The 16890-nt window shown below is 51.0% G+C and overlaps 1 protein-coding gene across 4 annotated transcripts in view; it reads left to right on the top strand.

The window, feature by feature from the left end:
* The first annotated feature begins 343 nt into the window (after nt 1–343).
* The window catches only part of HOATZ (HOATZ cilia and flagella associated protein), a 97485-nt gene continuing 80938 nt past the window's right edge, over nt 344–16890 (top strand). For 2 of the 4 annotated variants that reach the window (XM_040325394.1, XM_040325395.1), the window contains exon 1: nt 345–572. In XM_040325394.1, coding sequence (XP_040181328.1) covers nt 395–572 — 178 coding nt within the window. In that variant the 5' untranslated portion in view covers nt 345–394. Of the gene's footprint in view, nt 573–16890 lie in introns of all 4 variants that reach the window. The other 2 variants (XM_040325392.1, XM_040325393.1) reach the window with 2 other exon arrangements.

The raw sequence follows: 16890 nt of genomic DNA on the forward strand, positions 1-16890 counted from the left end.
AGGCAGTTCTCTGATACTGTCATACATTCAGCATGATAGGATGGCAGAGATCAATCACTGGCAGCAAGAGCTAATCTACCACCCTAAACAGTACATATATTGAGGATATGCATTTAGTGCTCTTGCCAGGGAGAGTGGAAGGTCTCCATTCATGTGATATGTCAGGAGTGACAAGCTCCAAACATAGTGTATGCCATAAGAAGGCAAACTCGCAGAAAGCCACCAGGGGGCGCTGTGCACCCAGAGTCCTGCGATTGAAGTCTAGCAGGTATCGGTACGGGGCAGCAGGGGGCGCCGTAAAAACGGAGCTCTGTGATCGTAGGCACTGATCACATTGAGTCTGCGCAGCGTCTGTTTCTATAGTAACAGAGACTTCCGCCATAAACATCGCAGCATGGAGATCCCGGAGGAGTTCGCTACGGATCACATGGTGTTCGCCGGGTCCTCCGAGCGGGATGTCATGTGCAGTAAAATCTTCTGGAGCTCCCTGACACTGCAACCCCCGCTGGAGTCCAGGCTGGTGTCCGGGAACATGGAGCAGAGACTGCGGCCGGCTGGGGAGCCAAGACTGCGTGAGTGATGGACAGGAGGGGGAGGGGCAAGGACAGAGGCGTAACTAGAACCTTCAGGGCCCTGGTGCAAGTGAAGAAACCATGGAGGGCCCCCCTGACCTCCGGCCAGGGCCCTTCCTACTAATCCCGGCAGCAGCAGGACCTGAATAGGAGGGGGAAAAAATCCTCTTTATTTTCCTCCTGCTGCCACTGAATGTCTATCGGAGGGAGAGGAGGAGAAGCAGACTTTTGGTGGCGGCAGGAGAAAAATGGAGGGAATTTGTTCCTCTAAATGCCCCCCATCCAGGTGTTTAGGGGCAACATGTGCGCTATTGCAATTGTGACCCCTGTAGTTACACTCCTGGGATGAGTGGCAGCGGTGGTGATGGGGGATGGGATCAGTGGTGGTTAGGGAGGGATAGGATCAGTGGCATCGGCGGCGATGGTGGGGGGATGGGATGAGTGACAGCAGTGGGGGGGTGGGATCAGTGGCAGCAGTAGTGGTGGTGGGGTGAGCATCAGTGGCAATGATGTGTGGGGAATTAGTGGCAGTAGTGGTGGTTATGTGGGGGGGGATCAGTGGCAGTGATGTGGGGTGATATGCGGGGTATCAGAGGCAGTAGTGGCGGTGATGTGCGGGGGATCAGAGGTAGTAGTGGTGGTGCTGGGTATCAGTGGCAGTAGTGGTGGTGATGTGGGGGTATCAGAGGCAGTAGTGGTGGTGATGTGGGGGTATCAGAGGCAGTAGTGGTGGTGATGTGGGGGTATCAGAGGCAGTAGTGGTGGTGATGTGGGGGTATCAGTGGCAGTAGTGGTGGTGATGTGGGGGTATCAGAGGCAGTAGTGGTGGTGATGTGGGGGTATCAGTGGCAGTAGTGGTGGTGATGTGGGGGTATCAGAGGCAGTAGTGGTGGTGATGTGGGGGTATCAGAGGCAGTAGTGGTGGTGATGTGGGGAGGATCAGAGGCAGTAGTGGTGGTGATGTGGGGAGGATCAGAGGCAGTAGTGGTGGTGATGTGGGGAGGATCAGAGGCAGTAGTGGTGGTGATGTGGGGGTATCAGAGGCAGTAGTGGTGGTGATGTGGGGAGGATCAGAGGCAGTAGTGGTGGTGATGTGGGGGTATCAGAGGCAGTAGTGGTGGTGATGTGGGAGGATAAGAGGCAGTAGTGGTGGTGATGTGGGAGGATCAGAGGCAGTAGTGGTGGTGATGTGGGGAGGATCAGAGGCAGTAGTGGTGGTGATGTGGGGAGGATCAGAGGCAGTAGTGGTGGTGATGTGGGAGGATAAGAGGCAGTAGTGGTGGTGATGTGGGGGTATCAGTGGCAGTAGTGGTGGTGATGTGGGGAGAATTAGAGGCAGTAGTGGTGGTGATGTGGGGAGAATCAGAGGCAGTAGTGGTGGTGATGTGGGGAGGATCAGTGGTGGTGATGCGGGGGGATCAGAGGCAGTAGTGGTGGTGATGTGGGGGGGGGGTATCAGTGGTGGTGATGTGGGGGGATCAGAGGCAGTAGTGGTGGTGATGTGGGGAGGATCAGAGGCAGTAGTGGTGGTGATGTGGGGAGGATCAGAGGCAGTAGTGGTGGTGATGTGGGAGGATAAGAGGCAGTAGTGGTGGTGATGTGGGGGTATCAGTGGCAGTAGTGGTGGTGATGTGGGGAGAATTAGAGGCAGTAGTGGTGGTGATGTGGGGGTATCAGTGGCAGTAGTGGTGGTGATGTGGGGGGATCAGAGGCAGTAGTGGTGGTGATGTGGGGAGGATCAGTGGTGGTGATGCGGGGGGATCAGAGGCAGTAGTGGTGGTGATGTGGGGGGGGGTATCAGTGGTGGTGATGTGGGGGGATCAGAGGCAGTAGTGGTGGTGATGTGGGGGGATCAGAGGCAGTAGTGGTGGTGATGTGGGGGGATCAGAGGCAGTAGTGGTGGTGATGTGGGGAGGATCAGTGGCAGTAGTGGTGGTGATGTGGGGAGGATCAGTGGCAGTAGTGGTGGTGATGTGGGGAGGATCAGAGGCAGTAGTGGTGGTGATGTGGGGGTATCAGAGGCAGTAGTGGTGGTGATGTGGGGAGGATCAGAGGCAGTAGTGGTGGTGATGTGGGGAGGATCAGAGGCAGTAGTGGTGGTGATGTGGGGGGATCAGAGGCAGTAGTGGTGGTGATGTGGGGGGATCAGAGGCAGTAGTGGTGGTGATGTGGGGGGATCAGAGGCAGTAGTGGTGGTGATGTAGGGGGGGGGGGGGATCAGAGGCAGTAGTGGTGGTTATGCGGGGGGGGGGGGTCAGTGGCAGTAGTGGTGGTGATGTGGGGGGGGGGACCAGTGGCAGTGATGTGGGGGTGATTTGTGGGGGTATCAGTGGCAGTAGTAGTGGTGGTGGGGTAAGTATCAGTGGCAGTAGTGATGGTGATGTGGGGGGGGGGGGGGGGTTCAGTGGCAGTAGTGGTGGTGTGCATCAGTGTCAGTAGTGGTGATGATGTGGGGGGGTTCAGTGGCAGTAGTGGGGTGGGCATCAGTGCCAATAGTGGGGGTGGGGGGGGGAATCGGTGGCAGTGTTGATTCAGATGGATGGGTGCCACTCACTTGCAGATCTCTTGGTTCCCCCTCCTTGCTAGGTCTTCCTTGGGCGAGCAGAGAAGATGGGCGGGCCTGCGAGTACCAGTTTGTGCAGGTGTATTCTGAGACGATCGGCGGAGCGGGCGGGGACTGTGCCCGTAAGTGTGGGTGGAGAGGATGGGCAGAGAGGATGGGTGGAACGGGCAGAGAGGATGGGCGGAGCCGGTGTGTACTGTGCCGTGAGTGTGGGAGGAGATAATGGGCGGAGCGGGCAGGGACTGTGCTGTGAGTGCGAGAGGAGAGGGCGGGGACTGTGCCGAGGATGGGCGGAGTGGGTGGGCACTGCAGTGTGCTCGCGAGTGCGGGCGGGCAGCTGTTTAAGTAAATGACCAATGTGAATGTACTATCTCCCGGGCGGCGGCGGGCCCCCCTACAGGGGCCCGGTCGCAAGTGCGACTGGTGCGACCATGAAAGTTCCGCCACTGGGCAAGGATTAATATACACCCAGAGCACACTGACATCCCGGGGTGACGAGGACAAATACACACCCAGAGCACACTGACATCCCGGGGTGACAAGGATCAATACACACCCAGAGCACACTGACATCCCAGGGTGACAAGGATCTATACACACCCAGAGCACACTGACATCCCGGGGTGACAAGGATCAATATACACCCAGAGCACACTGACATCCCGGGGTGACAAGGATCTATACACACCCAGAGCACACTGACATCCCGGGGTGACAAGGATCAATACACACCCAGAGCACACTGACATCCCAGGGTGACAAGGATCTATACACACCCAGAGCACACTGACATCCCGGGGTGACAAGGATCAATATACACCCAGAGCACACTGACATCCCGGGGTGACAAGGATCTATACACACCCAGAGCACACTGACATCCCAGGGTGACAAGGATCTATACACACCCAGAGCACACTGACATCCCGGGGTGACAAGGATCCATACACACCCAGAGCACACTGACATCCCGGGGTGGCAAGGATTAATACACACCCAGAGCACACTGACACCCTGGGGTGACAAGGATTAATATACACCCAGAGCACACTGACACCCCGGGGTGACAAGGATCTATACACACCCAGAGCACACTGACATCCCGGGGTGACAAGGATCCATACACACCCAGAGCACACTGACATCCCGGGGTGACAAGGATCCACACACACCCAGAGCACACTGACATCCCGGGGTGACAAGGATCCACACACACCCAGAGCACACTGACATCCCGGGGTGACAAGGATCCACACACACCCAGAGCACACTGACACCCCGGGGTGACAAGGACCAATACACACCCAGAGTACACTGACATCCCGGGGGGACAAGGATCCATATACACCCAGAGCACACTGACACCCCGGGGTGACAAGGATCCATATACACCCAGAGCACACTGACACCCCGGGGTGACAAGGATCTATACACACCCAGAGCACACTGACACCCCGGGGTGACAAGGATCCATACACTCCCAGAGCACACTGACATCCCGGGGTGACAAGGATCCACACACACCCAGAGCACACTGACATCCCGGGGTGACAAGGATCCATATACACCCAGAGTACACTGACATCCCGGGGTGACAAGGATCTATACACACCCAGAGCACACTGACATCCCGGGGTGACAAGGATCTATACACACCCAGAGCACACTGACATCCCGGGGTGACAAGGATCCATACACACCCAGAGCACACTGACATCCCAGGGTGACAAGGATCTATACACACCCAGAGCACACTGACATCCCGGGGTGACAAGGATCAATATACACCCAGAGCACACTGACACCCCGGGGTGACAAGGATCCATATACACCCAGAGCACACTGACACCCCGGGGTGACAAGGATCCACACACACCCAGAGCACACTGACATCCCAGGGTGACAAGGACCAATACACACCCAGAGCACACTGACATCCCAGGGTGACAAGGATCCATACACACCCAGAGCACACTGACATCCCGGGGTGACAAGGATCTATACACACCCAGAGCACACTGACATCCCAGGGTGACAAGGATCCCCACACATCCAGAGCACACTGACATCCCGGGGTGACAAGGATCCACACACATCCAGAGCACACTGACATCCCGGGGTGACAAGGATCTATACACACCCAGAGTACACTGACACCCCGGGGTGACAAGGACCAATACACACCCAGAGCACACTGACATCCCGGGGTGACAAGGATCAATACACACCCAGAGCACACTGACATCCGGGGTGACAAGGATCTATACACACCCAGAGCACACTGACATCCCGGGGTGACAAGGATCCATATACACCCAGAGCACACTGACACCCCGGGGTGACAAGGATCTATACACACCCAGAGCACACTGACATCCCGGGGTGACAAGGATCAATATACACCCAGAGCACACTGACATCCCGGGGTGACAAGGATCAATATACACCCAGAGCACACTGACACCCCGGGGTGACAAGGATCTATATCAGTGGTTCTTAACCTTGTTGGAGGTACTGAACCCCGCCAGTTTCATATGCGCATTCGCCGAACCCTTCTTAATTGGAAAAATAAAATATGATTTTTCGTGTGATGGGCACAGTGGCTGCGTGTGATGGGCACAGTGGCTGCGTGTGATGGGCACAGTGGCTGCGTGTGATGGGCACAGTGGCTGCGTGTGATGGCATAGAGAGGCTGCAATTTATATATACGGTATATATGTATTTGCTAGTCAGAGAAGGCTCATTTAAAATAACACAAAAACATATTTTTTTATCTGCCATTTTATATGAATAAAGTGCTGGTCACCTCACCTCAGTCAGCCTCCTCCCCTCCCCCCCCCCCAATCCAGCCATTTAATTATATGCTCTTAACATGTTCTACTTACTTTGAAACAAGTTCAGTAGTCTTTTTTAGCACACTGTCTGCTAGGTTCAAATTCCGCTAGTCAAGCAGGCTCCTCAAGACTAGTCCTTGCCTCTCTAACTCATCACAGGCAGCGCCGACATACAGCTCTCTGTGCAGCGCTCCGAGTCCCCCCCCCTTCCGGCCGTGAGTGGAGTGACGTCACGCCGCTGGAAGGGACCAAAAGACTCCTTCATAGGGGGAGTAAACAGGCTGCAGCAGACAGGAAAGGGAGACGGGAGGTGACGGTCCCAGATGCAGGAGTGGCAGAGCTTCACCTGCGGCTGCGCCCCCCCTCCTTTACGAAATGGTATCGCTCAGGGCACCCGTCCGCCCCTGCCTTGTACCGGCGGCCCTGTGTGACCTCTGCCGAACCCCCGAGACTCACTCACCGAACCCCTGGGGTTCGATCGAACCCAGGTTAAGAACCAGTCATCTATACACACCCAGAGCACACTGACATCCCGGGGTGACAAGGAGCTATACACACCCAGAGCACACTGACATCCCGGGGTGACAAGGATCAATATACACCCAGAGCACACTGACATCCCAGGGTGACAAGGATCTATACACACCCAGAGCACACTGACACCCCGGGGTGACAAGGATCAATATACACCCAGAGTACACTCACATCCCGGGGTGACAAGGATCTATACACACCCAGAGCACACTGACATCCCGGGGTGACAAGGATCAATACACACCCAGAGCACACTGACACCCCGGGGTGACAAGGATCAATATACACCCAGAGTACACTCACATCCCGGGGTGACAAGGATCTATACACACCCAGAGCACACTGACATCCCGGGGTGACAAGGATCTATACACACCCAGAGCACACTGACATCCCAGGGTGACAAGGATCAATACACACCCAGAGCACACTGACACCCCGGGGTGACAAGGATCAATATACACCCAGAGTACACTCACATCCCGGGGTGACAAGGATCTATACACACCCAGAGCACACTGACATCCCGGGGTGACAAGGATCTATACACACCCAGAGCACACTGACACCCCGGGGTGACAAGGATCAATATACACCCAGAGTACACTCACATCCCGGGGTGACAAGGATCTATACACACCCAGAGCACACTGACATCCCGGGGTGACAAGGATCTATACACACCCAGAGCACACTGACACCCCGGGGTGACAAGGATCCATATACACCCAGAGTACACTCACATCCCGGGGTGACAAGGACAAATACACACCCAGAGCACACTGACACCCCGGGGTGACAAGGATCAATATACACCCAGAGCACACTGACATCCCGGGGTGACAAGGATTTATACACACCCAGAGCACACTGACATCCCGGGGTGACAAGGATCAATACACACCCAGAGCACACTGACACCCCGGGGTGACAAGGAGCTATACACACCCAGAGCACACTGACACCCCGGGGTGACAAGGATCCATACACACCCAGAGCACACTGACACCCCGGGGTGACAAGGATCAATATACACCCAGAGCACACTGACATCCCGGGGTGACAAGGATTTATACACACCCAGAGCACACTGACATCCCGGGGTGACAAGGATCAATACACACCCAGAGCACACTGACATCCCGGGGTGACAAGGATCCATACACACCCAGAGCACACTGACATCCCGGGGTGACAAGGATCAATACACCCAGAGCACACTGACACCCCGGGGTGACAAGGATCCATACACACCCAGAGCACACTGACATCCTGGGGTGACAAGGACCAATACACACCCAGAGCACACTGACATCCCGGAGTGACAAGGATCTATACACACCCAGAGCACACTGACATCCCGGGGTGACAAGGATCTATACACACCCAGAGCACACTGACATCCCAGGGTGACAAGGATCAATACACACCCAGAGCACACTGACACCCCGGGGTGACAAGGATCAATATACACCCAGAGTACACTCACATCCCGGGGTGACAAGGATCTATACACACCCAGAGCACACTGACATCCCGGGGTGACAAGGATCTATACACACCCAGAGCACACTGACACCCCGGGGTGACAAGGATCAATATACACCCAGAGTACACTCACATCCCGGGGTGACAAGGATCTATACACACCCAGAGCACACTGACATCCCGGGGTGACAAGGATCTATACACACCCAGAGCACACTGACACCCCGGGGTGACAAGGATCCATATACACCCAGAGTACACTCACATCCCGGGGTGACAAGGATCTATACACACCCAGAGCACACTGACATCCCGGGGTGACAAGGATCTATACACACCCAGAGCACACTGACACCCCGGGGTGACAAGGATCCATATACACCCAGAGTACACTCACATCCCGGGGTGACAAGGACAAATACACACCCAGAGCACACTGACATCCCGGGGTGACAAGGATTTATACACCCAGAGCACACTGACACCCCGGGGTGACAAGGATCCATATACACCCAGAGTACACTCACATCCCGGGGTGACAAGGATCCACACACACCCAGAGCACACTGACATCCCGGGGTGACAAGGACAAATACACACCCAGAGCACACTGACACCCCGGGGTGACAAGGATCAATATACACCCAGAGCACACTGACATCCCGGGGTGACAAGGATTTATACACACCCAGAGCACACTGACATCCCGGGGTGACAAGGAGCTATACACACCCAGAGCACACTGACACCCCGGGGTGACAAGGATCCATACACACCCAGAGCACACTGACACCCCGGGGTGACAAGGATCAATATACACCCAGAGCACACTGACATCCCGGGGTGACAAGGATTTATACACACCCAGAGCACACTGACATCCCGGGGTGACAAGGATCAATACACACCCAGAGCACACTGACATCCCGGGGTGACAAGGATCCATACACACCCAGAGCACACTGACATCCCGGGGTGACAAGGATCAATACACCCAGAGCACACTGACACCCCGGGGTGACAAGGATCCATACACACCCAGAGCACACTGACATCCTGGGGTGACAAGGACCAATACACACCCAGAGCACACTGACATCCCGGAGTGACAAGGATCCATACACACCCAGAGCACACTGACATCCCGGGGTGACAAGGATCCATACACACCCAGAGCACACTGACATCCCGGGGTGACAAGGATCCATACACACCCAGAGCACACTGACATCCCGGGGTGACAAGGATCAATATACACCCAGAGCACACTGACATCCCGGGGTGACAAGGATCAATATACACCCAGAGCACACTGACATCCCTGGGTGACAAGGATCAATACACACCCAGAGCACACTGACATCCTGGGGTGACAAGGATCCATATACACCCAGAGCACACTGACACCCCGGGGTGACAAGGATCCATACACACCCAGAGCACACTGACACCCCGGGGTGACAAGGATCAATATACACCCAGAGCACACTGACATCCCAGGGTGACAAGGATCCCCACACACCCAGAGCACACTGACACCCCGGGGTGACAAGGACAAATACACACCCAGAGCACACTGACACCCCGGGGTGACAAGGATCAATATGCACCCAGAGTACACTCACATCCCGGGGTGACAAGGATCCACACACACCCAGAGCACACTGACATCCCGGGGTGACAAGGATCAATACACACCCAGAGCACACTGACATCCCTGGGTGACAAGGATCAATACACACCCAGAGCACACTGACATCCCGGGGTGACAAGGATCAATACACACCCAGAGCACACTGACATCCCGGGGTGACAAGGATCAATACACACCCAGAGCACACTGACATCCCGGGGTGACAAGGATCTATACACACCCAGAGCACACTGACATCCCAGGGTGACAAGGATCAATATGCACCCAGAGTACACTCACATCCCGGGGTGACAAGGATCCACACACACCCAGAGCACACTGACATCCCGGGGTGACAAGGATCAATACACACCCAGAGCACACTGACATCCCTGGGTGACAAGGATCAATACACACCCAGAGCACACTGACATCCCGGGGTGACAAGGATCTATACACACCCAGAGCACACTGACATCCCGGGGTGACAAGGATCCATACACACCCAGAGCACACTGACACCCCGGGGTGACAAGGATCCATATACACCCAGAGTACACTGACATCCCGGGGTGACAAGGATCTATACACACCCAGAGCACACTGACATCCCGGGGTGACAAGGATCAATATACACCCAGAGCACACTGACACCCCGGGGTGACAAGGATCTATACACACCCAGAGCACACTGACATCCCAGGGTGACAAGGATCCATACACACCCAGAGCACACTGACATCCCGGGGTGACAAGGATGCAGTGTATGTGGTATGTGTTTGTGGAATGAGTGTATGATATATACGCCCCATAACATTATTATATCAGCCCAACCACATAACGTCATTATTTTCTTGTTCATAAAAGGGAAAATCACACATTTTAAAGAGTGTATTATACTCACCAGTGCTTTAATAGTTCAGCCTCATCAGTGCCCATCAGCTCAGCCTCATCGGTGCCCATCAGCTAAGCCTGTTTAGTGAGCTGTTCTCTGCCCATCGGCTCAGCCTGTTCTCTGCCCATCGGCTCAGCCTGTTCTCTGCCCATCGGCTCAGCCTGTTCTCTGCCCATCGGCTCAGCCTGTTCTCTGCCCCTCGGCTCAGCCTGTTCTCTGCCCCTCGGCTCAGCCTGTTCTCTGCCCATCGGCTCAGCCTGTTCTCTGCCCAGCAGGTTAGCTTTACCTAGAGGAGAGTCGTCACATTATACAGAGCAGAGATCTCCTGTTTACCCCACGCAGCCACTGTCCTCAGACAAAGTCCCGCCTTCTATGACCATATATCACCAGTGTGCTGCCTATCATAGGAGCTGTCAGGACTTTGTATGGGGGAGATCCCTTCTCTGTATAATCTGCTCTCCCAGCGGGACTTAACGGAGTATGGGGGGAGGGGTGCCGCTGCACTGGATCGACATTTCACAGCCCTGGCAAATATAGAGTAGGGTGACTAGATGTCCCCGGCCCTGCAAAGCAGGATCAAAACCAGGGACAGACTTCCTCCAGGGACAGTCTCCGGATGGAGGACTGGTCACCCTATGTTAGACTTGAAAACTGGTCCCAGGAGTGAGCAGGGACCAGTGACGGCGTGCCGCGCTACTCGCACATGCGCAGTAGGGAACCGGGCAGTGAAGCCGCAAGGCTTTACTTCCTGATTCCCTCACCGAGGATGGCCGCGGCAGAATCCGAGAGATGAGCGATTGCTCGGCCTCGTCTGCCAACATTGCGTGTCAATTTTTTACCTGGACAGGTAAGTGTCCGCTTTAAGGCAGCAGGAGCCATTGGCTGTGATGAGGGAGTGGAGGGCGGGGACGAGCCGTGCTCTCTGTGTCTTTGGATGCAGGCAGTGTGGCTTGGAGTCAAACTCACAGGTGTGCTGTAATAGGAAGTGTCTTCCCATGTTGGCACAATGAGAAGAGGAGAACCCTAGAAGAGGACGATCGGGGCCACTCTGTGCAATACCATTGCATAAAACAAGTATTCTCACCTAACGAGGTGAAGTTAGAAGCCAATTGGCTACCATGCAGAGCTGCACCACATTTTGCACTCTCCAGTTTTAGTAAATCAACCCCACTGTGTCTTTGTTCTGCACTGTTCCTGTGTGGAGGTGGACATCTTGGTAGAGGCAGGGCTCTGCTTCCTCATTTCAGAGCCCTGAGACAGAAGAATAATGAGCAGCACAGTAGTGACATCATTAAAGCGGAGCGCCATCCTAAAGTGGAACTTCCGCTTATCAGATTGCCCCCCCCCCCCCCATCCGGTGACGTCACCGCCGGGCTTCCTCCTCCTCCCCTGGCTGCCGGGCTAATAGGAGAGAGGAGCGGGGCTTCGTGCATGCGCAGTAGGGTTCACGGCGTGAAGCCGAAAGGCTACACTGCCAGGTTCCCTTACTGTACCTGCAATAGCGGTGGCAGCACCAGACAGCTGATGGAAATATCAGCTGCGGTGCCGACATCGAAGGACAGCAGGACAGGTAAGTGTCCATTTATTAAAAGCCAGCAGCTGCAGTATGTGTAGCTGCTGGCTTTTAATTTTTAATTTTTTTTTTCCCGGACCTCCGCTTTTAAATCTCACACTAAATCTCCTTGGACTAGCAGTCAGACTGCAGTGCCTTAGTACCTTACATCTCATACTGAACATACCAGCTATTAAACAGGAGGGCTCCTTTCCTGCAGACAAAAGGTACATATTCATGGGTACCGCCTAGGCACAAATAACATTTTCTAGATGCTTCCTATAACAAAAAGTGCCCTTTGAAGAGTGATCCGCATTCAGATCACTTTTCTGAAAACATTTGACAGGAACCCTCTAATTTAATCCTATAATGTTGCACTACTGTGTCGCAATTACATGCATTACACGCAGTTCCGTTGTCCTCGATGGGCGAGCTTGACAAGTGGTGATGCCTTTTAAACGCTACATCCTGAGATAAAATTGGCGCAGCCATGTCTACAGCCCCATCCGGCTGCTATTTTATAATTCAGGTAGGCAGTTGGGGGTTGATATTGAAACAAGATATTGCGTCCTTTTTTAATTTTTTATACCATGACTACATTTATTCGTTTTTTTTATTCAACCAAATAAATGTTCTGGTATGTGGGCTTAGCAGGGCACTGATTTCCATAGTCGGAGTTAACACATCGTTTTCCTAAAGGAATAGATTTTCTCTAAAGGGAATCCAGAAGCGAGCGAATGAAAATACAGGCACAATGGACTTATAAATGAAATTATATTGGTGCTGTTACAATTTAGGATGGTCACAGTGAGCTGCAGTACATGCAGAAACCGGCCCATCTAGAACGCTGTTTTCCTATGGTAGCTTCTGCAGACCTTACATGACCATTCATTCTCTAATCGCTACATTAAAAAGGCCACGCTGGGTTCACTAAAATGACGCTAAGCTGAAACAGCCTTGTCAGGAATACATAATTAAAGAAATCAATACACTTTTGCCTTTACTTGTTGATTCCACACATTGAATTATTTCAAATGAAAAGTGAAATTACTGTGATGAATTTTACGGTGTGTAGATAATGGGCTGCCTGCAGCAAAGTTATTAACAAGCGTGTTGCAGGGAGGTTAAAGGAGATCTTTAACCACTTAAGACCCGGACCATTATGCAGGTTAAGGACCTTGCCCCTTTTAGCGATTTGGCACTGCGTCACTTTAACTGACAATTGCGCGGTCGTGCGACGTGGCTCCCAAACAAAATTGGCATCCTTTTTTTCCCACAAATAGAGCTTTCTTTTGGTGGTATTTGATCACCTCCTGCGGTTTTTATTTTTTGCGCTATAAACACAAATAGAGTGAGAATTTTGAAAAAAAAATCTATATTTTTTACTTTTTGCTATAATAAATATCCCCCACAAATTTTATAAAAAAAATGTTTTTTTCCCTCAGTTTAGGCCGATACGTATTCTTCTACATATTTTTGGTTAAAAAAAATAGTAATAAAATAATATAGCGCAAACCACTAGGTGTCGTGAGTCAGGCTGCCAACATGCCAAAGTGGATACTAGGTGAAAATGTTGTGAAAAAATGTAGCGCCAAAAATGAATAAATAAACCGTTAAAAGAATATAAATAAAGTGAACCTGATAGTCAAATGATCGGCATCACCGACTAATCTAGTCACAAAATATGTGAACCTGTGAGGTAAATACAACCACATATACCAGAAATGACTCAAATATAGGTCTGTATGGTAGTGCCAAAAGATTAGTGTCAATATATATAATACTACAATCAAAAGTGATATCCATATGAGTTCGAAGCACCTGTTCCTTCTCAGACAATCACTGAATAGTGAACAAACTAAAATATATGAACTAAACGTGATAGTATGTTTCAAAGAACAAGTGAATACACCTTAAATATACAAATGACTGAAAAAGTCAGTGAGCATAACACCATAACAGTGTTTAAGGAAAAAGTCTTTTGAAAGCACACATATGATCTTCAATTGTTAAAGTGGAGCCAGAATCTTCAAAACACATAACACTCTTCACACATGGGCATTCATAAAAGGGTGGGTACTCTTACCAGAAAAGGTGGACCCTCAACCTCACCATACGGTGGGAGGGTCGTTAGAGCTTGTACAGACTAACGTCTGGATCTGGGAGTCTCCCCTTCAGGTGGTCGAAACCAAAGATAGCCTCAGGTGGTCTCGATTATCCAAGATAGAGTGTTGTGGCAGGAATCAGCTCATCAGATATGCTCCAAACATCCCAATTGTTATGCAAAGGAAAAACATATAGAGGTGCTCCTTTTGGCAAATTTCAAAAGTAAAAATAGTGAAAAGGCTTGCAAAGCCACACTGAAGATAAAAAGCAAACAACAAGCTAAAAAAAGTTAAAAAGGTTAAAAAAAATCACAATAAGCGTTTATCGATTGGTTTGCACTAAATTTATAGCGTTTACATCGGACAAGTTTGATACATTTTTGGGACCGTTGTCATTTTCACAGCAAAAAGTGCTATAAAAATGCATTGTTTACTGTGAAAATGACAATTGCAGTTTAGGAGTTAATCACTAGGGGGCACTGTAGGGGTTAAGTGTGACCTTATATGTGTTTCTAACTGTAGGGGGGCGGGGCTGGACGTGTGACGTCATTGATCGTCTTTCCCTATATCAGGGAACAGACGATCAATGACACTGCCACAGTGAAGAACAGGGAAGGTGTGTTTACACACATCTCTCCCCTTTCTTCAGCTCTGGTGACCGATCGCAAGACACCGGCGGCGATCAGGTTCGCGGAGCTTAGGACCGGGTCGCGAGCTGCCGCCGGCACGCTCCCGACCCCACGGCTGGGCTCAAAGAGACACGTACAGGTACATGATTGTGTCCAGCCGTGCCATTCTGCTGATGTATAACGGCGTGAAGGGGTCCTTAAGTGGTTAAAGAGAGAAATATAGGAGCTGCCATGGCTGACATATTTCTTAAGCAGTGTAGAGCAGGAGGGCTTTTATTGCAGAAGGAACATGCACTATCTCTCCCACGATAAAATACACCTACCTCTTTGCTCGCTGTTTTCTATGGCACATAAACTGAGCTGTGCATGCCTGCCGGCCAATGGAGATGCCCAAAGACTGGTACCTGGGGAGAACATGCATTAGGAAGGAGGTAACTTACAGGTGTTGTTGAGGCAGCAGGAGTCATTGGCTCCGACTGCTGTCAGTCAAATCCTGTGATGAGGGAGGAGAGAGTGGGGATGAGCCACGCTCTCTGTATCTTTGGATGCAGGCAGTGTGGCATGGAGTTGAACTCACAGATGTGCTGCAATAGGAAGCAACTTCCCATGGTGGCACAACGAGAAGGGGGAGAACCCCCAGAAGAGGAGGATCTGCACTGTTCCTGTGGGGAGGTTGACATCTTGGAAGAGGCAGGGCTTTGCTTCCTCATTTCAGAGCCTTATGCCGCGTACACACGATCGTTTTTCGGCATGAAAAAAAAAAACGTTGTTTTTCAGCATGCCCAAAAAACAACGTTTTTCCAACTTCATCATTAAAAACGATGTTGCCCCACACACCATCGTTTTTGAAAAATGATGAGCAAAGCGCGGTGACGTACAACACGTACGATGGCACTCTAAAGGGGAAGTTCTATTCGCCTTTGGGCTGCTTTTAGCTGATTCCTTGTTAGACAAAAAAGCGCAAATCGTCTTTTACTGTTACAGCGTGATGAATGTGCTTACTCCATTATGAATGGTAGTTTTACCAGAACGAGCGCTCCCGTCTCATAACTTGCTTCTGGGCATGCGTGGGTTTAAAACATCGTTTTTGCCCACACACGATCATTTTTAACAACACGAAAAACAACATTTTAAAAAACGACGTGAAAAAATGCAGCATGTTCGAATTTTTTTTTATTATTTTTTTGTCATTTTTCAGAAGCCGAAAAACGATGTGAAGCCCATACACGATCATTTTAAAAAAAATTTCATGCCGAAATACGATCGTGTGTACGCGGCATTAAGGCAGGAGAATAGTGAGCAGCACAGTAGTTCATTAGAAAGGAGGTCACTATAGTGTTTTTAGTTCCGCTTTAACCCTTTTAGAATGACACACCAGTGTTTGTTTATACGTAGATCAGTGATTTGTGAATATTATATTGGAATTATTTCATTATTTATTTTAACCCCTTACACCTGTGGGAGCTGGTGCTTTAAATGGGTTGTGATGCCCAAAGCTGGTAGGCAGAGCTTCCAAATACACTGATCAGTCATAACTTTATGACCACTGACATGCGTTAAGTGGATAACATTGATTATCTCATTAGAATGACATCTGAAAGGGGGTGGGATATACTAGGAAAAATATATGTATAAAGTCGCGATAAACCTAAAATGTGACAATAAACCTAATAAATAAATATGAACATGAACACATATAAATTGGCATAAGGCCACTAAGTGAAAAATGGTAAAAATCAACTTAAATAAATGTTGAAACACTCATATATAGAATGAATAAATAATACAAAAAAAAAACACTCATAAGTAAAAATAAGTGAATTTGATGTGAACTTTTTTTATTGTGAAAGTCCATAAATATTAGTAAAGTTCATATGAGTAGTCCACCTGTGGCATCAACACTTGATAATGATCCACCCATGCACAAATCCTTAAAATAAGTGACATCCCTCTCTTCAATCATGAAAAGGAAACTATGTGATCTCCGCCACCATATGAAAAAATGGTCCGCCCCCGAAGATGTGTGAATCAGCTCAATTGAGAGGCGGTCACAGTCTCCTGTCATGCAAATTGCATGCAGGAAAA

The sequence above is a fragment of the Rana temporaria genome, chromosome 10 (assembly GCF_905171775.1).
Source record: "Rana temporaria chromosome 10, aRanTem1.1, whole genome shotgun sequence".
Taxonomy (NCBI): domain Eukaryota; kingdom Metazoa; phylum Chordata; class Amphibia; order Anura; family Ranidae; genus Rana; species Rana temporaria.